At 55.7% G+C, this 22,972-nt stretch overlaps 7 protein-coding genes across 7 annotated transcripts; 3 read left to right on the top strand and 4 right to left on the bottom strand.

Moving 5' to 3' along the window:
* Positions 1 to 1,550: 1,550 nt before the first annotated feature.
* Positions 1,551 to 3,413, bottom strand: VTJ04DRAFT_65 (uncharacterized protein; the record flags this gene model as incomplete). Its single annotated transcript, XM_069364725.1, has 6 exons — positions 1,551 to 1,868; positions 1,923 to 2,034; positions 2,093 to 2,286; positions 2,353 to 2,900; positions 2,966 to 3,074; positions 3,147 to 3,413. The coding sequence occupies 6 exons, from the start codon at positions 3,411 to 3,413 to the stop codon at positions 1,551 to 1,553; spliced, it is 1,548 nt and encodes a 515-aa protein (XP_069222675.1).
* A 21-nt stretch (positions 3,414 to 3,434) lies between these two features.
* On the bottom strand, positions 3,435 to 3,818 carry VTJ04DRAFT_64 (uncharacterized protein; the record flags this gene model as incomplete). Its single annotated transcript, XM_069364614.1, has 3 exons — positions 3,435 to 3,548; positions 3,601 to 3,635; positions 3,689 to 3,818. 3 exons carry the CDS (start codon positions 3,816 to 3,818, stop codon positions 3,435 to 3,437), a joined length of 279 nt encoding a protein of 92 aa, XP_069222674.1.
* Positions 3,819 to 5,963: 2,145 nt separating this feature from the next.
* On the bottom strand, positions 5,964 to 6,384 carry VTJ04DRAFT_63 (uncharacterized protein; the record flags this gene model as incomplete). Its single annotated transcript, XM_069364505.1, has 2 exons — positions 5,964 to 6,071; positions 6,121 to 6,384. The coding sequence occupies 2 exons, from the start codon at positions 6,382 to 6,384 to the stop codon at positions 5,964 to 5,966; spliced, it is 372 nt and encodes a 123-aa protein (XP_069222673.1).
* Positions 6,385 to 6,456: 72 nt separating this feature from the next.
* On the top strand, positions 6,457 to 7,734 carry VTJ04DRAFT_62 (uncharacterized protein; the record flags this gene model as incomplete). Its single annotated transcript, XM_069364395.1, has 3 exons — positions 6,457 to 6,670; positions 6,739 to 7,298; positions 7,384 to 7,734. 3 exons carry the CDS (start codon positions 6,457 to 6,459, stop codon positions 7,732 to 7,734), a joined length of 1,125 nt encoding a protein of 374 aa, XP_069222672.1.
* Positions 7,735 to 9,277: 1,543 nt separating this feature from the next.
* VTJ04DRAFT_61 (uncharacterized protein) lies at positions 9,278 to 10,843 on the bottom strand (the record flags this gene model as incomplete). Its single annotated transcript, XM_069364285.1, has 4 exons — positions 9,278 to 9,618; positions 9,713 to 10,036; positions 10,100 to 10,385; positions 10,460 to 10,843. 4 exons carry the CDS (start codon positions 10,841 to 10,843, stop codon positions 9,278 to 9,280), a joined length of 1,335 nt encoding a protein of 444 aa, XP_069222671.1.
* A 4,896-nt stretch (positions 10,844 to 15,739) lies between these two features.
* VTJ04DRAFT_60 (uncharacterized protein) lies at positions 15,740 to 18,271 on the top strand (the record flags this gene model as incomplete). The annotated part of the gene is made up of 1 exon (XM_069364174.1): positions 15,740 to 18,271. The coding sequence occupies one exon, from the start codon at positions 15,740 to 15,742 to the stop codon at positions 18,269 to 18,271; it is 2,532 nt and encodes an 843-aa protein (XP_069222670.1).
* Positions 18,272 to 19,391: 1,120 nt separating this feature from the next.
* On the top strand, positions 19,392 to 22,816 carry VTJ04DRAFT_59 (uncharacterized protein; the record flags this gene model as incomplete). Its single annotated transcript, XM_069364064.1, has 4 exons — positions 19,392 to 20,953; positions 21,045 to 21,371; positions 21,484 to 21,612; positions 21,700 to 22,816. 4 exons carry the CDS (start codon positions 19,392 to 19,394, stop codon positions 22,814 to 22,816), a joined length of 3,135 nt encoding a protein of 1,044 aa, XP_069222669.1.
* Between the last annotated feature and the right edge of the window lie 156 nt (positions 22,817 to 22,972).

The following is a 22,972-nucleotide window of genomic DNA, read 5'->3' as shown; positions in this document are numbered from 1 at the left end:
TCAACGGTACATCTTACAGCCTTTCTGTGCAAGTTTTTTTCCGCGTCCCCGTTAGACGCCACCAACGGTTCCCGACAAACCAGTGCGCGGCCCAGTGCACCCGATGGGTAGCAGACGCAGGTACACTTACCGTAGGCACTTCACTTCGGGTTCGTCCTTCCATCCATCGCTGCAGGTTATTGCCGCCGGTAGGATAGAGACATTTGTCCATTCCGGCCAACGAGAGACGTTGAGACGTTGAGTTTGGAAAGAGACCAAAGATTCCCGGTGATGGCGTGCTGTTGCGATGCAATCTACAGTAGCGATTTTCGCAGAAGGCAGGTAGGACGGAACCGATCGAGATGGGTGGTGGTGAAGGCATTCAGGCGGTATGCGGGCCGTGAAAGCTGAATTTTTGGTTCCAGTTCCTGGGATAGCGGGCGAGAGATGGTCTTTATGTGTTGAATACTCGGCAATATCGTGCCGCGCTTCGCGCCCGTAGTCGTGGAGTGAGGAGTGCATGGCGTCATGAGAGATAAGGAGAGGCTGAAGTCATGATGGTCTCGGGAGATGGACGACCTATTTTTGAACCCAGTTGACAGTTGACAGGAATACTGTCCACGATGCCCATCCATCGGTGCCGATCTGCAGAATCATCTGGGTTTTTACGGATATTTAATATGCAGCGATTATACCCCTCACGATCACAATCTATCCCCAGAAGGTTTGCTGGATCCCAGTCGCAAATAGATCGATTCACCAAGCTGCGCATGTTTAAGCTCATAAGGCAGATGTTGTTTGACAACATGCCTGCCACGAGGCAAGCACCATAGGCGAGAATTCGCGAATGTGACGTGCAGCCAGCGTGCAGAGAAGAGATAATAGCATGTCCTTCTAATCTTCTGCCACCCGGACCACCGGTTCCTGGCGGAAATGGCACGCCGCTTTTCCGAAAACAACATTCTCCCTCTGAACCAACACGGTTATTATCAGATACCGACAACGAGGTAAGGGAGCAGCCGATCGGGAGCCAAACTGGTTTCCGGGTCTTTGAAGTGCTCGTCTGTCGATCCCCCGCCATCACACAAGGTCAAAGCGTACAGACGTCAAACTTTGTACGCAGTTTGTATGTCCAGGATACGGGATTCACACCGAGTCCCAAGTATTTGGATCAAGCGACATGGGGATCGTCATGTCACATACCGAATCGAGATTTTGCTGGGGCGAAGGGCGCTTATCACAGACAGCTGTGTGTCATGAAGCCACATGCTCTAATATCTCTTTTGTGAGCAAAAACACACCGTCTGGTGCGTGTACACCGCAAGTAAACAAAACAGGTGTAATAACCAAAACAATGGCGATGTGCCAACCATTTTTACTACAAACTGCCAATATACTAAAAAGTAAAAAAGGAAACCGACAAATATCCAACCCTATTGTCCTGGCAATCCCAGAGCACTTCGCTCGTGGTTAACAATATTACAAAGTCCAACCCAGCCCATCCCACCCGTACTCAACTCTCGTAGTGCGTAAGGTACCCAAAAAGAACATCTTAAATACACATCCTCCACTCAATACGAGTAGCGGAACTGCTTATTCTCGCGATCCGTCATGCCGGCCCAGACCTCGGGCGACAGATAGCCGTCCTCGGTCTCGCGCTCCGACGTGCGGCGCTTGTTCTGCCAGACGTAGTAGAGGAAGAGCAGGAAGGTGGTCAGGGCGCAGCCCGACTGGGTGCCCATGACGGCGAGCTTGGCCGGGCGGTACTCGGGGGCGTCGCGCGCCTGGAAGGTCTGCGGGCCGATGATGTTGCCCAGCGAGAAGGAGCCGCTGATGATGGCCGCCGCGAAGGCGCGCTTGGTGCCGCCGCTGACGTTGGCCATGGTCCACTGGGAGGGGTTGTTAGTATGAGTGAGGATTAGAGCGAGATGCATGGGACTTACGTTGTAGAAGATGGCCAGAGGAGCAACGACGGCGTTGACCAGGTAGATACCAGCGAGGCACCCAGCGCGGTTGCTGCTAGGGAGGAAGGACATCAAGGCACCACCAATAATACTGGTCGTCTGTCAGCATAACGGCTCTAAGGTTTCGAGACAGATGGAAGGTCACATACGCAGGAATGATGCAGGTAATGATGAAGAACCAGCGGTGGGACTGGAGGCGGATACCGAATCCGACATAGAGGGTGAAGAAGATGCTGACGGCACCCGAGGGCATGTTCATCAGCGCAGCCTGCTTGGGCGTGTACTGCAGCTGCTGGATGAGGGAGGCCGAGTAGCTGGTGACGACACCGCTGGAGACGGAGAGCTATGGCAGTGTCAGCATCAACAAACACGCTCTTGCCAACCATGATTCCTTCGGGTAATTACTCACCAGAACGACGGAGAGCAACAGGAGGTAGATCTGGGGATCAACCAGCGCCTCAAAGATCTCCTTCTTGCGGAACTTGCGGTTCTCGACACCAGTCTGGTTGACACTGACGTGCTTGAGCAGAGCAACCTTCTCCTTGTCCGAGAGCCAGCGCGCCTTCATGGGGGTGTCTGGGAGGAAGAAGATGATGCAGGCACCAACAATCACGGTAATCACACCCAGGGTAAGGAACATGGTGCGCCAGCCGGACAGACGCGCGCTGGGACCCATGTGCTGGAAGCCGTAGGACACAAGACCGCCAACGATCTGGCCGATGCCGAGACCTGTGTACCAGAAGGAAAATCGCGGAGCCTGCTCCGACTTGGTGTACCACATGCTGCTGATGAGCATGAGCGACGGGGCAATGGTGGCCTCGAAGATACCCAGGAAAACGCGGGACACGAGCAGGGTCGTGTAGTTGGTGGCCGCGGCACCGCAGGCGGTAGCCGTGCCCCAGAGGATCACGTTGAGACCGAGCCACTTGGCCGCGGGGACGGCCTGGAGGAAGTAGACTGGTTTTCGAGAGTCAGTTGCGTGAACTTGACTTCAGTGGAGGGTGGTTACGGGGTGCACTTACTGTTGGGAATCTCAAAGGCCAGCAGACCAACGAACAGGAAGGTCGCCACGTTGGAGAAGTCGTTACCCTGAAGGTTCAGGTCCCCAAGAATGCCCATGACACGAGCGTACTATTGTTGTTTTCCACGTGTTAGTACTTCGGACAGCAATGGAGAGACATTGTGGACGGTTTGTTGACTTACATTGAGGATGACCTTGTCGAGGAACTGCAGCGTGTAGGCGAGGAACATGAGAGGCACGATGCGCCAGTCAATCTTGCGGCGCAGGGCCTTCATGTCGATGCCCTCGGTCGGGTCGCCGGCATCGCGGTGAGCGTCGAGGAACTTCCAGGCCGTGTCAAGGCCGCTGGAGGAGCCGACGCCAGCGCCCTCGCCGCCGTCCGACGAGGACCCGTCATGGGCGGCGTGGATGCGCTCCTCCTTCGCGCTGTTCTTCTCTGAGATCGACATGGCTCGAGGAGGCTCAAAGGATCAGACAGCAGCAGCAGCAGCGACAGTACGGACGGACGGACGGATGTCGCGTGGCCTCCGGGATCTCAGCTCGCGCGCGTGGCTGCGGGAAGAGAAGGGCAAGTCAGGGGGGAACTGGGAACAAAAAGAGTAAACCAATTATGACGGGCAAAGGGTATAGAAAGACAGCAGAAAGCACAACGTCGTGGCTTGCGGACGCAGCTAGGCCGCGATAGATGTCAACCGGGTAGTAGCACAGGAGTGAACCAGATCACCAGCGTCCTGGTTGTCGAGGAGGAAGAGGAAGACACCCAAGGCAGCGGAACGCAGTGCCGACGACGAGGGACGCGGGAGGAGCGGGAAAATACACGGGCCTGAGAAGGGAAGGAGATGATGAACCAACATTAAAGCATCAGAATGCGATGAAACGTCCACGGGTGGGCCGATGCAGGACCAACATGAATTTAAAGGAGACCCCAAGGAGACAGGACTTTTCGAACACGGATACTTAGAACCTACCTATAGGAAAGCCGGAGGCGAGAGCTCAGCAACATGGATCGGTCAGGGGGGTAGTCTTCTCTTCTTGGGGGACATGTTGGTTTCTTTTTCCTTGCCAGTTTTGCAGACTTGGTACCTATCTGAGTATTCTCTTGGACAGGATGAGGTGATTCCGGGAGAGCCGTGCATATCGAGATGCAGCAGGTCTCAATAGCTGGACCAGATCTGGATGGCCCACAGCAAGGGAGACTGGCCAGCGTTGCACGCAAGAGCCAACGCGGAAGCACCGGGGGAGTTACTATCATGAGTCTGTTGGTCGAGAACTTTTCTCGCTGGGGTCGGGATGGAAGGGTGAGTGAGTGAGGTGACAAGACAAGGTCAAGGTGCAAAGATGTCAACCAGGTACGAATCCTACTGCAGCATCAAAGCTGGATGGATACACAGCGCGGAGGCGAGCCCGGCCCAAAACATACATGCATCCGGTTGGTTCCATCCCTGCCGTCCAACATCGTTCTCGGCGCTCCCTTGTCTCATCCGCTCCGAGCGGGATATGGGATCGAGGGTTGCGCCGGATGGAGATTCGGAAGCTATTCCCGAATTGTGCTCCCTGCAATTTGTAGTACCGTGCCACCCACAATTAACCTTACTCCGTAGACCTCAAGCGACTCTCAGCTCTTTCAAGCCCTACAGTCATACCCTAGGTACGAATACGTCCCATGTGGCCTACGGAGCACAACCTGACCAAAGTCCCTGAGATAACCTGATGGTCAAATCAGCAGATCAGGTACTGTGGGCACCGTCCAGCATTACTAACTTTCCCGCCAAGTTCCGAAGAAATGAACATCTTCTATCATGCATCGACCAGCACCGGGAAATGCTGCTGCAGTCGCTTACCTCACCCAGCCGCCCGCTGTATGCGCCGCTCCAATCAGCTTCAGGGACGAACCGTTGTCCAACAACAACGCTCCCATGAAACCCGGATGCTCTGGGTCAGGGATCCAGCCCAGCCAGCCACCCAGCCAGTTTCTCAACGGCCTGATCCGGGGCTTTTGTGTCCGTGGAGTTTGCTGTTGCCCAAGACACGGAACCATTCGAAAACACTCGAGCTTCCAGAAAACGTCCTCGAAGGGGGCTTGAGCATTGCGAAGGCCAGATCCGAATCGTTTCAAGGAACCGGCCTTGTTTCCCGGCATGTACAGGGTGCCGTCCCGGAATTTGAGTGAGGCACCAGGCATCCGAACCTCAGGCAGAGAGTTTCCATTCAGCAACAATACTTCCTAGGCCTCGGTCAACACCGCCGAGCCCGGAGTCCGGCACGGCCTGGAAAGCAACCCTCATGGGTCTGAATGTCAACCCGAGGTGGCTTTGAGGTCTTGTTCATTTCCAAGGTTGCTTCACGTATGATCTCGCTGTTCTCGCTCTGAATAATTATTGACCTGAAAGTTCCTCCCGCCAATGAGACTCAACGCAACGAAGACGAGATAGAAAAAAAAGAAAGGAAATATCATGTCTCCTACAGATGAACAGATGATACCTTACCTTTCGCAAGGGTGCAAAGTCCCGGCCTGCCTTCTCTCGTCTTGAGTACAGGGACCAGGTGCGTAAAGCTGTGTGTGGCCTGGTCTTTTCTTTCTCTCCCTGCGTTTCACCATCTGGTAACTACACCATGCTGCTCCCTCACTCACACCCCCTCCCGCGGCCCCCATCCCACTCCTGACCGGATGATCCCGCAAGGAAACCTTGAACCGCGCCTGACGTTGCGTGTTCCTGGATGGATGGTAAGACACACATACTGAGCCGCGCCTGTAAGAGCACCTTAGATGAACAGGCAGCCAGCCATCGCATCTCCAGCTCGACCGTTGCCGCGGCCAGGTGAACGGCTGAGTGACGTTCCGGCAGATTTGTGGGAACAAACTACTACGCAGCAGACGCGGCAGCGGCATCTCATCCATGGGCATGGGGTTACGGCACATGGGGGCAGAGACACCTCACTTATACACAGTCGAGCGGCATTCACACTCACACATTCACACACATATCCCGCTGAGAATACTAAATGGTTCCCGATCTCCGGCCTGCTCGACGCCAGCCGTGTTGATCTCCCGACGCCTCCAGCTCTCCCTCCCTTCTTGTGAGAGAGCACGCGAGTGACCGCCCCGGCTGCAAGGTCAGACGTCAGGTCAGGTGTATTTCATCTGTGTATATCCACCTCACTCCTGCCCGCTGAGCGAGCGAGCTGCCGGATCAGCAGGTGTCTCCTTTTTATTTCTTGTTCTTTACCTTCTTGTCTTGGACATTGCTCTCCGATTACTCCGCCGCTGCTGTCCTTCCGCCCGTCCCGGCTCCTTGGGATTGCCAACTGCAGGCGACACCGCAGCAAAAAGGCCTCGCTATCCCGTCTGCTCTTCGCTGCCGACCAAGCTAAGCTTTTTGACTTGTTCCACCGCGGGCCGCCCCTGTTCCTGACGGGCATCGACGCCGTACAACATCCGGACCCGACTCACACTCCCCCGTTCACTGTCCATCACAACAACAAACCGCCGCCATGGGTTGGGTTGAGCACGTTACGCCTGAGATCGACCAAAAGTCGCAATGGCGCATGATCTTCGCCATCTGCACTTCTCTGTCGGTAGTGTCGTCCGCCATCGTCCTGACGCGAGTCTATGTCCGCCACAAGAACCATGGCCTGGCCGCCGACGACTGGTTGTCCATCCTGTCCATGATCTTCTGCGTTGCGTATGCCGCTCTGTGCATTGCCCGTATGTCCCAGTCCCCAACTCCTTTCCCCCATGGATCATGAACTTGCATGCTCACCTCCAGCCTTCAGAAACAAAGTATGGCCTTGGTCTCCCGCTCAAGGACCGGCCCGTTGAGAGCCTCATCCCCTACACCCGTACCAACTACGCCGGCCGGCCCATCTACCAAATGGGCATCAGCTTCTTCAAGGTCGCCCTGCTCATCAGCTACCTGCGCCTCTTCAAGGGCACCAGCCATGTCATCTACCGGCGCATCGTCTGGATCACCATGATTCTCGTCGTCGCCGGCCATCTGGGCTGCGCCCTGACCCTGATTCTGGCCTGCCAGCCCGTGCACAAGTCGTGGGAGCCTACTGTCCCGGGCAAGTGTCTGGCGCCCGGCCCGTCGTTCACGGCGTACGCTATTGTTACGATTGTCTCGGACATCGCGGTCACTATCATCCCCATCCCGGCGCTGCTGAAGCTCCAGGTCAGCCGCAGCCGCAAGGTTGGGTTGATCTTCATTTTCTTGCTCGGTCTGTTCATTACGATCTGCTCCGTCTTCCGGTACCGCGAGATCGACCGCATCCAGTACGGTGACGGCAACACCACCATGCTCATCGTGTGGGGCGTGATTGAGTTTAACGTCGGGGTACGTTTTCTGTCTTGTGTCCTACCTATCCCTGGACATGTCTCAGACATCAAAACAACTAACAACCGCACCTTGCCAAAAACAGAACATCGTCTCCTCCCTCCCCTTCCTCGCGCCAGTCTTCCTGCGCAAGGCCCGGCAGTACACGAGCAAATACGGCAGCAGTGGCGGCAGCAACAAGTACGCCAGCGGCGGCGGGCACAGCACGGGCAGCCGGCTGGGCAACATGGTGTCCAACAAGCTCAGCAGCAGCAAGTCCAACACGCTGGCGAGCATTTCGGGCGATGCGTACAAGCTCAGCAGCGTGTCGTCGAGCCCGCGGCGCGGGACCTACGCGACCGCCGCCCCGCCGACGGGCAGCGAGGAGAATATCCTCAAGTCCAGCCCGGAGAATTCGATTATGAAGAGTGTTACGTACAGTGTGAGGGTGGATTAGATGGGCGGCTTTTGGGGATACGGGGCCATGTTTTCTTTGGGTTACTATCTTGTTTTGCACGTCTTATGGTTCGGACCTTTTTCTCATTTTCCTTCTATGAAGGCTTCATTCATGTGTGAAGTATTATTGTCTCTATTACCTAGCCTCTCGGTTCAATGAGTATACAATGACCAGTGCGATAGAGCAAGTTCGACATGAACGACCTGGGATTTCCTGTGTGCGGGCGAGAGACACCGGCGTCGGGGGACGGCTGAGATGGAGACACAAGAAGGAACGAAGGCTTGGGTCGCAGGAGGATGGATATTGCTGTCACTATCTTTGGCTCACGGCTCGGCCAAATGTCTATGTAGTAGTACCATGAAAAATTACTGCTGCGTGCCGTGAAGATTGTCGGCCAGGTTCCCCACACGAAAATGCTCAAGTTATTAAATCTGAAAGCCAGATTTCCAATGTCAAGCCGTGAAGATTTCCCCATGTTTGGATCCGCCATATTACATACATCTTCAGCGCACCTTGAAGATAATATCCTCTCAATTAAAAACTGGATCTTTCCCGACCAAGGTTTGACAGAGGTTCGCGAATCGAATCGACGCGCATCGTCGGAGTCCAAACAAGCTCCCGCTAAAAAGCCGCTAAGTAAGGGAAGCAGTTTAAAAATGGCTTGCGTGCTATGGAGTCCTGCTGCAGGGCTTGATCGACCGGCATACGACTGGCTGGCTCCCCGTCGGGGGGCCAAGACGTCCCGGCTAAACTTACACGGCATTAATACGGCAGTTATTATGCATGGGTGGGAAAGTTCTGCTCGGTTCACCCCCTGGTTTTTCTGCCAGGGGATTTTGTTCTTCAGACACCCCACCCCCTTCGTGGTGGTGGTGGTGCGGGTGATGGTGCGCTGGTGGCTCGATCGACGCGGGCGAATCAATGGCATGGGTTTCGATCTTTTTTTTTGTTTTCTGTTGTTCGATGGATAGGGGTATATGGGTGAGGAAGGCTTTTGAATCGATGATCTGTGTACATTTCAGAACGTAATAATCCCTCATGCATTCTAATATGAGGTTTAGTCTGCAAGACATGGCAGAGGCATGTGAAGTACTTGTGGCGAACGGTATTGTACAACAGAATACGGAAGACAACGACATGTGAAGCAAAAATACGGCACGGTGTACACACAATACTGACAGCAAGACATGTGAAGTTCTATGCATGAGACAGGAAACGACTAAGACATGTGATAAAGGACCGAGAGAGACATGAAGTTCACGACATGGATTTCAACTGTCCAAACCCAGGGAGTTCCACCTAGCCTCGGTTGTTACAGAGGGATGAGTTTGGAAGTCGGGAATCTTCGCATCATTCATCATCCAAAACCTCATGAGGCCAGGTAGTCGGCGTGTCCAAGGAGGGAGTTAGGTAATACCTTATCACACAGCCTGATCAAAAAGAAAATCGCCGTAGTGTCCAAGTAAGATAGGTCCCAAACTGGTCAATCCCGTTCCATACCCATAATCACCACCCAAATACACAGTAATCATCAATCAATATATCACCACGCCCACATGCTCCCCTCGTCAAACTCAATCTTCATCCCCCGCCGGGTCAACAGCGGGCTCTTGTCCGTGATGCGGCCCCAGCAGTGTGCGTCGAGGGCGGCCTGGCGCGAGGCCAGCACCGTGGGACGCGTCCGGGCGACGACGGCGTCTTCGTAGGCGTCGAGAAGTGCGCGGAGGGTGGGTGTGGGTTGTTCTGCTTGTTGTTGTTCTGCTTGTTGTTCTTGTTGCTGCTGCTGCTGCTGCTGTTGTTGTTGCCCGTGGAACCAGGGGAGGATGACCTTGTCGGTCAACTCGAGCACGTCGACGATGGCGTGGTTGGCGCCTTCTCCGCGGTCTGTTTGTTGTTAACAAGACTGCCGGACATCAAACATCCCCTTTCATCTCAAACATGTCTGGTAGGTAAGGCAATCAAGGTAAGAAATACGTACACATCGTCATAGGATGCACCGCATCCCCCACCAATGCCACATGCCCCTGGGTCCTCAGTCCCTTCGGCGGGGGCCAGTCGTACAGCTCCAGCGCCTTGACGGACGCATCTGGCGAAACGCAGCGCGCGACGGAGCGGAAGGGCTCGGCCCACGTCTCGGCCAGTGAGCGGATCAGGGCGATGCGCTCGGCGTCGGACTCGGGGATGGCGAGCGGCTCGGCCCAGCCCAGGAAGCCGGCGCGCACGGGCCAGGAGACCACCATTTGGACCGTGTACCGGCCGTTGTTGCCGTTGCCGGAGGGGTGGTTTTGCGGGGCGTCGAGGACTGGAGGACAGGAAATTAGGGATCACATGGTTTCTGGAGAGGGGTGAAGAAAGGGGTACTCACTGCTGAAGTAAACAAACACATCGTTCAGGGAGGAGGTGCCCTGGAGGAAGTAGGCGTCCAGCTGGCGGAGCGGCTCGATTTCCTCGGGGGTGCAGTCGATCCGGACGCCCAGCAAGCGGACGGGGACAAGGTGCTTGGGCTGGTCTGGGAAGAGGGATGCCCGGATTCTGGAGCTACCTCCGTCGCAAGCCGCGACGAGACTGCCCTCGCAGGTGCTGCCATCGTCAAAGGTGACGGTGACAGTCCCGTCGGGGTTGGTGGTGGTGGTTTTGATGGCTTTGCTCCACTTGGATCTTCAAGTCAGCAAACAAAGTTCCCTTGTCTATAACACATCAACGATTAAAAGCGGAGAAAACACACCTCAATCTCCAACCCCGTCGCCAACAACTTCCTCAACTTCTCCCTCGAAACCCTCACCCTCTGCGTCTCATCCGCCGGCGGCGTCCGCGCCTTCAACTCGCCCGTGGCGACATCATAGAACGGAAACGTCGACGGCACGCCCGCCTCCACCGCCGCGCGGTCGACGTACGCTTCGGGCAGGCGGCGCACCAGCTGCGCCGGCAACAGCGCCCTCAGCGCCGGCAGGGACCAGTGCAGCGTCAAGCCCCAGCCGATGCCGCGCGTGTCGAGGTCGGCGTCGCGCTCGAAGAGCCGGAAGGGGATGCCAGCGCGGCGGAGGCGTTGCGCCAGCAGGAGGCCGGTGATGCCGGCACCGACGATGAGGATTGGTTTCGTCGTGGTCATGGTGTGGAAGTGAGGCGGTTCGGGAGACAAGGGGGTGAAGATGCGGCTGGAAACTGGGGCCTGGGAGCTTCACTTTCACTTCGCTTTGGTCAAGATCCGGGTTTCCGGGTTGCTTCGTGATGTTGTGATGCAGTGAGTTATTGTCCAGGGGCCTTGCATCTACCGAGGGTGAACCGGGAAATGGGTGGGGGGAGGGGAGATTGAGTCCAGGGAGAAAGTTGGTATGCGAGAGGGTGGAGGTTGTTTGTGATGAGTTTGAGTGTTACTACTCAGTACTTGTATTCAGGATGATGAGCCCGGCTAACAAGTTGAGAACCAACAGGCCGGCCTGGCATGGTGTGAGAATGAGCAGATGATGTCGGACAGACCAAGCTAGGTGCCTCAGAGGTAGACACTGTGTACCACAGACATGGTATTTCCCACACCTTGGGATCATAGGCCCAGCGCTCCGGTTCATCCGGCGCCTGCGGTCTTTCTGATTAAGAATAAGTGAAGATGACATATCTGGTTGGTAATTGTGGTACCTGTTCTGGGTATTACTCGCAACCAACAGCCGGAGCAGTCATCGGAAGGCACCGAGCATCCATTCTGGGACACGATCCGTTATTCTTTGTGGAGAGTGACTTTCGTTCACAATCGGTCCCAAATCTGATGGACGGCATGAAATACTCCAATGTTACGACAAGCTTGTCTTTCGGAAGAACCATTACGCGACGACGGAAGCAGACGGGATGAAACGTCAAGACACCGGACAGCTCCATGAGACGAACCCGGAACTTTACAAATCTTTGTCTCTCACGTTGTCTAACAAACTGCTGGTGGTCCTCCTTGTACTACGGTGTAGTGCAGAACAGCATTCATCTTCTGCAATTCGGACCGTCCCATCTCGTGGCGAGCGTGTGTTTCACAAGCCCGGTCAGTGGAAAAGAATCAGGCAGGAGAAAATGGCATATCGAGCCGAGCCGGGCGGGAATTCACTCAAATCAGACCCAGACCGGCGCAACAGCGGCTACTCGCGGCCACCTATCTCTGTCGTTATACCATGGCCATCATTGGCATCACAGTGGGCAATTCTTGCGATTCTTTGTCGTTTCAAGTTCCCACTTCTGCCTCTTCAAAAGTCTGAACTTTCGAAGGTTGCACTCCTACAAGGAGGAGGTGCTCGCTGTGTTCGGACGAGACATCGGGTATGTTCTCAATGCCGCCAACTGCATCACCGTCGGCCGAGAAATCGCGCCACCGAACCAACAAGACCGGGGATTGCTTCAATTGCCTCAGTGTTCTCACGAACCAAACTTCGTTTCATTGACCCTTGTCCCTGGACGTCCTCCATAGTATGCGGCACAGGCGCAAAGCAAAGCATTTTGCATCCCCCGGTCTCCCGTTCCCGGTCTTGGCCCCCGAGAAAGTTTCGAGAATGCAAATCCCACTGGCCTTCGCAAGCCACCCGCACGACGCCACGATCATGGGGGGAGATCTGCTCCTGTTGCTTTTTCCTTCCAACGTTCAAACGCTGGCCCCACCTTCCCCGAGCCCTGGTCGCCGGCCCCGGTCTCCGGATCGCAAGCCGGAGACAAGGGGTCCCTGTTGCTGTCGGCCTCCTCCCTTGCCGGCTTGGCGTACAGCTCACCACCATCACCACTCATGACTGTGAGAAGTATCAACGTGCATACTAATAGTGTCGAGACTTGCATGTCGACAACAACGTGACGGACTGCCGAACACGAGAGGGACAGCAAGACATACATGCAAACTATCCCGACCATCACACCAAGCGTCTGACTGTGTTGTAATATTGAAATGTTTTCTCGAACTCAAGATAACACTGTGAACTAGCAACGCAATGGTCCTCAAGACTTTCCTCTCTTGCTGATCGTTGTCTCGAGCTCATCACACTCAAAAGTGACAATTGTGACAACAACATCACCCACTCCGTATTCGCCTGTCGGGGGGTTCAGGTCGCCTGTCCAACCTGGGATCTTATGTGTCGTTGAGTCTCGCGACGAGACGTTCACCTCTCACAGATCAGTCACATCACGCACGACACCTTAGCTGAGTTTATCTCTACATTGTGTTTGTGAAGTAATCAGCCGAGCATGGGCCGAATATGAACTGTATGGCATGCAGGAACACTATTGTTGTCACGGTGTTGGACTCTGGAAGTGATGGCAATGGAAACTTTAGCCGGCGGACCGTGAGCCACAAGCTTATGTTCGAGGAGCAGTCAGAATTGGACAAGAGGAAAAGAAGTTAGGGAAATTTCATGAGGTGCCCTGCCCTCGAGAACAGCTCATTCAAAGTATCCCAGTGCAGCAGTAGCGAGCAGCATGGAGAAATGAACAACGTCGGGGATATTCCTCAAGTGCCGACGGAATAATTAGCGGCCGCACGAACCAACTATGATCCTCGAACCAGGAAATCATGTGGATGGTTCAAATGCCGTGAAGTAAAAATGTCTCGAATTACAAGCGTGCTTCTTTGGCAACTTGACCTTGAAGATTGCAAGTGTGCTTCCAATTGCCACCGTTGATGTGTAAACGTTTCTCGTCAGGATTCGTTGTGTACTGTGGTTGTCTGCTAAGGTCCTCTAATTTACACAGCCTCCGCGTTTGTAATCCCCAAACTCTGACGGAAGCTAGGATTACGCGTACTTGCTGGGGCTTCATGTGGTCACTTACATGTTAGCTATAGTATAGTCAAGGTGTTATCATTACATCTAAGGTCCAGTAGAGATTGAATGCAGCTGATATCAATGGTATATCATTCTATTTGATTCACTCATTGGCAACAGGGCGCCCAATGAACGGCATGGAAATATATTCATAAACCTCAGATGAGGAAAAGAAGCCAAAAGGTGGGAGCAGCGGCCCCATCCTGGCTTGAGAGAGGATATTTACATGCGCTCTTTGTCTGGCAGCGTTTGGAGGTCTGCGGATATTCGTGACCTAAACCACGGTTCAAACGCTGGGGAATGGTACCCAACTGGTGCCTATGTCAATTGTCGACCTCGGAGATGGGTTTAAGAAGCTGGCATTGTATGCCTGTCCGTCGCGGATTGCGACACCAATGCTTCATAACCCTAGCTCCAGGGACGCAAGAAGGTTGCTTGAGGGTGAGAACAAATAACGTAGTGGAGTGTTGTCGGCTAGAAGTCAGGGAGCACTTTCTGAAGTTATGGTGGATGATTTGGTCGAACAGCCCAGCAGCACCTGGGAAACTCAACGAAGGTCATGTTAGAAATTTTGTGTCCTCAGCCTCTCTCAGATTCTCTTTGTAGCTGTTGACTTGAATCCTCGTCGTCAGTGGTAAGGTATCTTCTCTTAAGTTTGGCACATTGACAAGCATGAAGAAATGCTCATAGCGACGCTTCCGTGTTCAACATCTATCACAAAAACTGGTTTCACAAAGCTCGAACTTGAAGGTTGAGATCAACAAGACCGAGAGATTGTCTATTCCACCTTGATCCATAATCCTGAAACCCGAGAGCTACCTGTACGCCGAGTTATTGCCTTTTCATGAACCTCGAGAGTGGTTCGCTGCTTGATATTCTTGCAGAAAAGAGAATGCGATGGCTCTCAAGCCAGACTCCCAAGTGGCTAACATACCTAGGTACTTGGTTCACTCCACGGAAGCCTGGTTTTCAGCCACGAGGTTGGTTACATAAGGTCAAGACAGGAATCTAACGGCCATCTGCTTGGCGTGATCTGGTTATTGTAACCGGCGCAATTAAGTGTCTGTTGAGGCAGGCTTACGTTTACAGACAGACACGTCGCTCCAGGCGTTCGATGCTCACATCTGTACTCGAGGTACCCAGGCTAGAGAGTGTACTCACCTTTGTATCACGAGGCCAATGCAGCCTGACAGAGCCCCTGTCCCGATGTTGAACTGTCTGATTGTCTCGAAGTGACACGGACATGGCAAATACTCCGGGGGACAGGGCCGGAGCACATCAGATCTCGTGCCGAGCAACCTTAGTATCATGTATCTGCTTGTTATGGTATGAATACCTAAGGCTGGTGGAGTTCTGGGCTCGTTGGATCATTAGATCCCAAATTTCCTTCCCACCGTCTGTGAGATCCGACGAGCAAAGGCACGTCTGGAAGGATTGATGATGGAATGACTGGCACCAACTAAATGCCATCCACACTCCAACATTCAATCAGTGGCATTATCCGTTGCAAAAAATGCCTGAGATCGACAGGTAAGCAAAACAAACTGGGGAAGAAGATGAAGGAAAGGCAAACATGGAACAAAACAAGCGTTTGGAAGAGGAGCTGAGGGTTGAACCTGTCACATAAACTATGACGAGTCCGTAGTTATATACCAAACATCCGTCATATTTGTGTTTCCGCCATTTCCATGGCAATCCTGACCATCGAGACCATGAAGAGACGGTGTTCACCCATGGTCGAGCAGGGAAGTTCACGGGAAGGGTCTCACGTGATCTCGCGACGCGTTCTTGGGGACCCACTCGCTGATCGCGGTTGGCCGGCGGCAATGGGCCAGTTCCAAGCGCGATTGCCCCACCAAGATCACGGTTGCCTGCACCCGAACCCCGGAGCATGGACCACAAGAGACCCACTTCCGGGTTGTCGATCAACAACTCCATTCCCAAACTCACTCTCTTCCACTTCGAGGCTCCTCTCGCTGTCAACCATGTCTTTTTCTCTCAACCAACTTGCGCCTCTCCTTCTGCTGTCATCGACGCGCGATTCTCTTGCTGCATTCTCTCCGGACACAAACAACGCCTCTCTTTCCTCACCCTGGCCGACGCCAGCTTGAAACCTACTGCGCGTCATCTCACATCTCGATCCACGACTTCCTCTCGACTCTCGCCTGCGCTCTCCCCATCACGATCCTTTCTGCACAACCAATTACATCTCCAGCGATGTCACCATGGCCCCCCGACACCAGACCAAGCTTACCGACAAGGTCGAGCAGCCCAAGACCCTCGACCAGATCATGGCGGAAACCAAAGCCGCCCTCGACATGCCCATCCTCGACCGACCCATGACCACGAAGCAGATCCACCGCTCGTATCTTCAGCGCACCCGGACGAAGCGCATGACGCGCGAGGAAGAGCGAGCCGAGCTCTTGAGGATCCGACTGGATATTGAAGAGAAGGAGCGTCAGCGCAAGGAAGAGGCCGAGCGCGAGCGCCGTCTCAACCGCGCGCGAGTCCTCCGGGAGAAGAAGAAGGCTCGCGAGGAGGAAATGAAAAAGGAGAAGAGGCGGCAGGGTCTCCCTCTCGCCAAAGTCACGTCGAGTCAGAACCTGATCACCAGCTTCATTCGTGGCAATGCAGGGAAGAAGCAGGATGCGAATGGCGTGAGCGGACATCAGGCTGATTCGAAGGAAGGAAGTGAGGAGCCTGAACAGGCTGAGGTTGAGGTTGACGAACAGGCCGACCCTGTTGATGGCGCCTTGAACGGTCAAAGCCAGAAGGAGCAGCGAATTTCCCGCGCCTCCCAGCGAAGCAGCAAGAGAGATGCGGACGCCGCAGGCCTTGAGGAAACCAGGGAGCCACGGGATGCCTCGACGGTTGCTCCGGATGCGACGGACGACGACAAACAACCGGAAGCAACTGCAAGCCCTGATTGGCGCAAACGGAGGCGGTTGATTCGGGGGTCTGAACTCCAGGAGAAGAGTGATGTCGAGCAGACAAGCAACTCTCCTCAGATGAACGAGGAGATCAATGCTGATTCATCTGTTTCCGGAGATCAACATGCCAGTCGGGCTCGCGACCCGACGCCCAGCCCCCCTATCCGCGGGAGCCAGCGCCTCATCCAAGCCTCGGAACTCCGGCGGGATGGGATGGGACAGCCGATCTCTTCTCAGCTGGGCGAAGCTAGCCAGCCAAGGTCATCTCACCCTTCTGAGTCTCAAAAGGTCAAGTCGCAGATATTGGTCACGACTACGACAACTAAAACGGGTACTCAGGTAGCGCTGAGAGACACGGCGGTCCGCGACACGTCCTCGAGCTCTCATCGCGACAAAACTGATACCAACGATACTGTTCTCGCGGTACCTTCGGCTGTCTCCCCTGGAAACCCACGCTTTACGGGCTCGAGCCGGTCAGCTAAGAGCAACCTGGTCGAAATCTTGCCAATCGAGAGTGAGGATGCGAAGACGCCCATCCAGTCCAACCGGTCTGATAAAGTTGGCCCAACCCATGACCGGCGTGCTAAGTGTACTTCGTCCTTCCCTCGTCCTCAGAGCTCTCGAGAACCCTCCGTTCCCGAGTTCAAGCGCCCAGTCTCAGAGCCCCGTTCCAACGGAGAGCGCAAGCCTCCATTCCTTCCTCCTCAACAGCGGCCGGCGGGTTCCGAGAACCAACAATCCCAAGATTCGAAACACAAGAAACTATCTCCACACCACGAACAAACCTTGCCTGAGCGCTCATTTCAGCGGCCGCAACCCCCTCCACTGCGTCGTCCAAGCCCCAAACAGTCGCCAGCTCCGGCTAAGGTTGAGGTCCCCGACGCTCTTGACTCTGTGCCAACGAGCACTCAACTTTTCCTTCTGAATCACCTGGACGAATTTTACCCGAGTCCTTCCCAAGAGGCTCGGGAGCTTGCAGGGGAGTTCCCAGAGGTCATCCCTGAGTCGCCAGTCCGCGGAGCCCCTCCGCCTCCGCCAGGGAATCCAGCCGAGCAGCCCGCCAAACCCTCTCAGTCTTCACTGGAAAAGTCCACAAAAACCATTACATCACAGTCCAACCCGCCTCCGGCTTTCCGCTCCCCATTGAGCAGACCGAAGACAACGGCTCTCGCCAGAGAACCGAATAGGGCGCAGCCACTGAGAGCCCAGCCTCCCAGGCAGCAACCTTTAAGACCACAGACGGCCATACCAGAGCTGACAAAGCAGCAGACCCCGATGCCTCCTCCTCCACACCCGATGGCCTCGAGCCATATGCGGACGAAGTCGATGCCGGCCCCAGCTCCGCCTACACGACCGGCAACAAGCACCAAGCCTCGCATCCCTTACAATCTTCCAAAGCCTGTCCAGGTCGAGCCGGTTTTGCCATTGGACCTCCCGCCCATTTCAACTCAGGACCTTTTCCTCTCATCCCAAGATCTGCGCGAGATCAACGCGCCGGTTTCCAAGAAGGCTCCTGAAGTTGGTCTTAGCAATGGGGGCAGGAATAAGGTGGTACCCCTTGGACGGCAGCTCGCGGCAAGGCAGGTGTTGGCGGCTTCCGCGCTTCGCACGACCCCGACATGGGGAAACGCAGGGATCGGCGCTGCAAAGACACCTCAAATCGGGGCGAAGAATTTCATGCATACATCAAAGACGAAGACGACTGGGGATTTGAAAGAGAATATTCCTCCGGCCAGGAAACCGGGGGAATTCACGGCCTCCCAGGAGGAGTACGACGACCCGGAGCTGGACCGGATCATTTTTAAGGGTGTTGATCTTGGGTTTTAGTGTTATGATCGGCGTCTGTGGTGTATTCCTAGCGGCATATATTGGTGTTTGTGTCCTATTGGATTATTGTTTGGTCACCTCACGATGGATGATGGATCATGAGCAGGACAGTGGGATATTTTATGTTTGAGTATTGTTATGGCATGAGGGACGGGCGATGACCATGGAGGTTAGAGTGGTGTACGGTCAAACTGGATGTGAGGTGATGTTCGATGTTGGGTTTTGCATTTTCAAGCGCATGGCTACGGAGCATGGATAGATGGATGGCATTTGGGATTGGATTCACAGAGGATATAGGAACATGATACCCCGTGGGACACAGGCAAAATAGAGCTCAGTTGACATACTCATAGATAAAACAAACACCTGGCTTGTCCATTTGTAGACATTCATCTTGACTCTGTCTGCCCCGCGATCAGAAGGCTGTCTCACCATGATGGATTTTGGGTGTCAAGCTAGCGTGATTGGGCAGAAACGCGGAGTCTCGGCGCAGAAGCGCATGGCGGCAATGCAGATGCAGCCCATCCGAGCCTTGGGGACTGGACCTGACACCTCGTGGCCTTAAAAGTGGTGGCCTGAAGGAGGTTCGACGAGTGAAAAAAAAAAGAGAGAGAGAAAATATCAGGGCTGACAGGATTTCTCCGACGGGGTGGGATGGAGACAGATCGGGAGGGCTGCAGGTCTCTTGCATGCAGTAGTACTCCCATTCCATTGCCTCTTGTCAGTGCCATCATCAGCCGCGGGTCTGAGACGGAGATGGTGCAGCGGAAGAAGCCTGAGCTATACGTACTCGGACGCATGACACACTGACGGTCGGGTGTCACTCCTGGATCCTGCATCTTACTTTCAAGCTAAACTCTAGATGAGTTTGTCGTTTTGTAAAGCTGTTTTTTGAAGGTCAACACTTGAGCACAACTCGCATCCAGGCCGCTCATCAAACGGTTTTCCAGGTCAGGTCAGGCACTCAGCCCCTGACATCCCCCGCTCATCACGAACCCCTCACCGAGCGGCGTTCACCTTCACCACTGCTGTGATTTCGCCAAAATTTTGCACTCAACTTAGGAGCTCTCGGGTCCTTCTCCTCCGCACTGCGCGCAGGATATCCGACTCAAAAAAAGAAATGAGCCGCTTTCCCGGGCGTCGCCGCCCGTTCGACGTGGACTACCATGTCGCGGCCGGTCGCACCGCGCGGGACTCGCGCACCTTTGTCGGCTTCGAGAGCAGCGATGGCATCGAGGGCGATGAGGACGGCCTCGCCCGCGCGGGTCGCTACCGCCGTCCGACCCACCGCCGCCCGGCCGCCAGCGTCATCGGCATCGGCGACTACTACGACGACGACGCGGACACCGCACGCGACGGCATCGGTCGGTTGGGTGGTGGTGAGCGGGCACGGAGGCGGTTAAGACCCAGGACGCTGAGCAGAGACAGGGAGAGGGAAAGAGTTGGGGACTGGGTCAACCTAGACGACGCCGGAGCAGTTGAATACTATAGCGATCCCCACCACCACCACCCCCGCTTCGACCGCAGTAGCAAACCCCGTCGCTCCCCCTTGGATATGATGTCCTCCTCGGGCCACTCGCAAGCCACTACTGCCCGGCCATCCCGTCATCATCATCATGAGCGCCCGCCGCCGCCGCTGTCTTCGCCCTTCCCTCCCTTCTCCCGTCCCCACCTCCTCCTCCTCCCCGCCGACCAGGAGGGCACGAGCGGCCTGCAAGAAAAGGAGCTCCTCAAGCAGCGTCTTCAGCCGCGTCGCGCCCGTCGCCGTCCCCGATCCCGCGCCCGCTCTCTGTCCGGCCTCTCGCGCCGGTCGCTCTCTCACCACAGCTGGTCCGACTACGACGACGAAGATGGTCCTTCGTCTGTGGAGGATGCCGAGACGGTAGATTTTTATGGCCACGGCAGCAGCCGTCTCCTCACCGGGCGCGACGACCCCGACGGTGGCTTAGACGAGGAGGACGAAGACAGACGCGGCCGGCAGTGGATCCAGCCTCCTCCTCCGCCCAACACCCACGTCAACATCAACTCCATGCTACCCGCGCCGCCACCCCTGCCTACCGCCCACGACCTGTCCCAGCGTGCCATGCCCATCCGCTCCCGACCAGGACACGCCCACCTCCCCGTTCCTCGCTCCGTTCCGGCCTCTCCGCCATCCGGCTCGGGGTTTCCTCTTGCCGGTCCTGCATCGTCGGCAGCAGGAGGGTACTACAAGCATGAGCGTCTCAGCTTGTCGGATCCGCGGCTGTCGCGGTGGGCTGTGTCGTCTTCGCCACCGCGGCGGGAGCTGACTTGGGACGGTGCTGGTGCTGGTCCTGGGAGTAGTATTAGCAGGTCCAGGCCCGGGTCGAGGAACGCGTCGCGCGAGAGGGAGTATCCGCTCCAGCGACCGCATTTGAGTCCGCCTCCGCATTACATGCATCTCCGGCCGCAAGGCCCTCCTCCTCCTCACGGTTTGCTTACGGGAGAGATTGGCGAGGTGAGGGAGGAGGATCTCCGGGCAAGGTTGGGGGGCGTGGAAAAGGAGAGGGTGCCGCTGCCCAATCCGAGGGTTCCGTCGACGAATGGTCAGCAACAACAACAACAACCGCAGCCGACGCTGAGACGGAGGAGTAGGAGGAGGAGCCACAGTTTTGATGGGCCGAGTCACAGGGCGGACGGAGAGGGTGCGCCTAGGACAGCCGTGTAAGTGATTCACTCCCGTCCGTTTGAACAAAACAAACAAAACATCCATCAAGAAGAGACCGACGTCATGGCTCTTACTAACTCCTTCCAGCCCCCACCGCCCCCCGCGACCGCAATACAACCAGGTCCACGCGCTCATCCTCACGTGGTCCTTCCACGACCTACGCGCCGAGGACTACACGGCGCCGCCGGCCGAGGACTACGTGTCGCTCGAGGAGGAGACGGCGCGGCTGCGCGCGACGCTCGAGAGCTACGGCTACTTTGTGCACGAATTTTTGATCCCGATGCACCGCTCGCTCGAGTCGCTCAAGGCGGAGCTCAAACAGTTCCTGCGCTACGCGGCGGACGATACGCTGCTGATCGTGTATTATCATGGGCATGGGGCGTTGGATGATGATAATGAGTTGATTTTTAGCAGGTGAGTTCCCGGGGGTGATTCTGTGGCTGGTTATATCATGTTTCCTTCGAGTTATGCCTGGCGTCTTCTCCCTTTTCTCCTTATTCTTCTCCGTCTTGCTAACCCTACCCAGCCATGACCATCCCAAAGACGCCGAATGGGCGAAAGCCGCGGCCGCCGAGCTCTACGCGGCCCTCCTCACCGGCGACGCCTGTCAAACCCACGGCCGGCCCGATCGCTACCAGGAGCTTCTTAAGAAATAGTGCGTCTTCCTTCCCACACCCACCATCATTGACAGCATGGCATATCCATAGATATCCATCGCACATAGTACTAACCAATCCACCAGCGAACGCTACCGGCCCGTATCCTCCATCAAATGGACCTCGATCCGCAACCCCATCCTCTCCGCGCCCTGTGACGTGCTTCTCATCCTCGACTGCTGCGCCGCGGGCGCCGCCGGGTTGCCGTCGCAAGAAGAGCTCAACGCGTACGCGAGCAACCACTACCCCGGAGGAGGAGATACCGCTGGCTCGTCATCATCCGCTCGCCGGCCATACACCAAACACCTCTTTGCTGCGTGCGGCTTCGAGTCCAGCACCAACGATTACATGACCACGGCGCTGTGCGAGGTGTTGGGGGAGTGGGTTCCCCCGACGTCACTGCCTGCTGCTGCTGGGAATGTTGGGACAACAGCAGCAGCCGAGGCATCTCGATCTCGCTCCCGTTCTAGACCCCCTCCTCCTCCTCAGTCGAGGTCAAGGTCGCGGTCACAATCACGCTCTCAATCCCGTCCAGCATCTCGCACTCGCACGCATACACCTTCTCGATCCCAATCCCGCTCCCGCTCCCGCTCTCGCTCCCGCCCCTCCTCGGCCGAGGCAGATAACAACACACCCCCATCCACCCCGGGCAACGACAACGACCCCAACTCTCCCAACTCCCAAAACGACTCCCAACCACCACCACAACCAGCGGCAGCAGCAGCACCAGCAGGGGGTGGAGGAGCAGGCCCAACACCCGGACTCTCAACGCACTACTACCTCACGACCAAACGCCTGCACCACCTGGTCGAGCACAAGCTGCGGCAAAAGCGCTCCGTCGGCTCCCAGCCCATCTTCAAGCAGCTCCTGCCGCTGGATCCGGAGCAGTATGTGACGCTGCCGAATCTGCGGTGGTGGTGGCAGTGTCAGCATCATCAGAAGCAACAACTACAGAAACAACAGCAACAGCAACAGCAGCAGTACGAGCAGCAGCAGCAGCAGCAGCGGCAGGGCGAGTATGAGTACGGACACGGGTATTACGTAACTTCCTCGTCGAGGAGCGAGCCGGGGGAGAGGAGCCTTGGTGGCGAGGATGAGAGAGGGGAGAGGAGGAGACGGAGGAGTTGGGTCGTGGGAATGGATGTGGATGTCAATGTAGATGGGTTGGCGGAGAGGATGGGTGGGAGGGGGTATGTGTATTAATATTACTTCTTATTCAGTTTAACCTCTCTGTTGGAGTTTGCATTGTTGGGATACTACAATGGCGTTGGAATAGGTACCTAGGTATCTCTGGATGTACCTTGGGTTGGGATAAGGGCTAACATTGTGGTGGATGGGGGGATGAATGAGAGCAATTCA

This window comes from Mycothermus thermophilus (genome assembly GCF_041956435.1).
Source record: "Mycothermus thermophilus strain CBS 625.91 unplaced genomic scaffold VTJ04scaffold_1, whole genome shotgun sequence".
NCBI lineage: Eukaryota > Fungi > Ascomycota > Sordariomycetes > Sordariales > Chaetomiaceae > Mycothermus > Mycothermus thermophilus.
The sequence above is the reverse complement of the archived record's forward strand: the minus strand, read 5'-3'. Positions and strand labels throughout refer to the sequence as shown.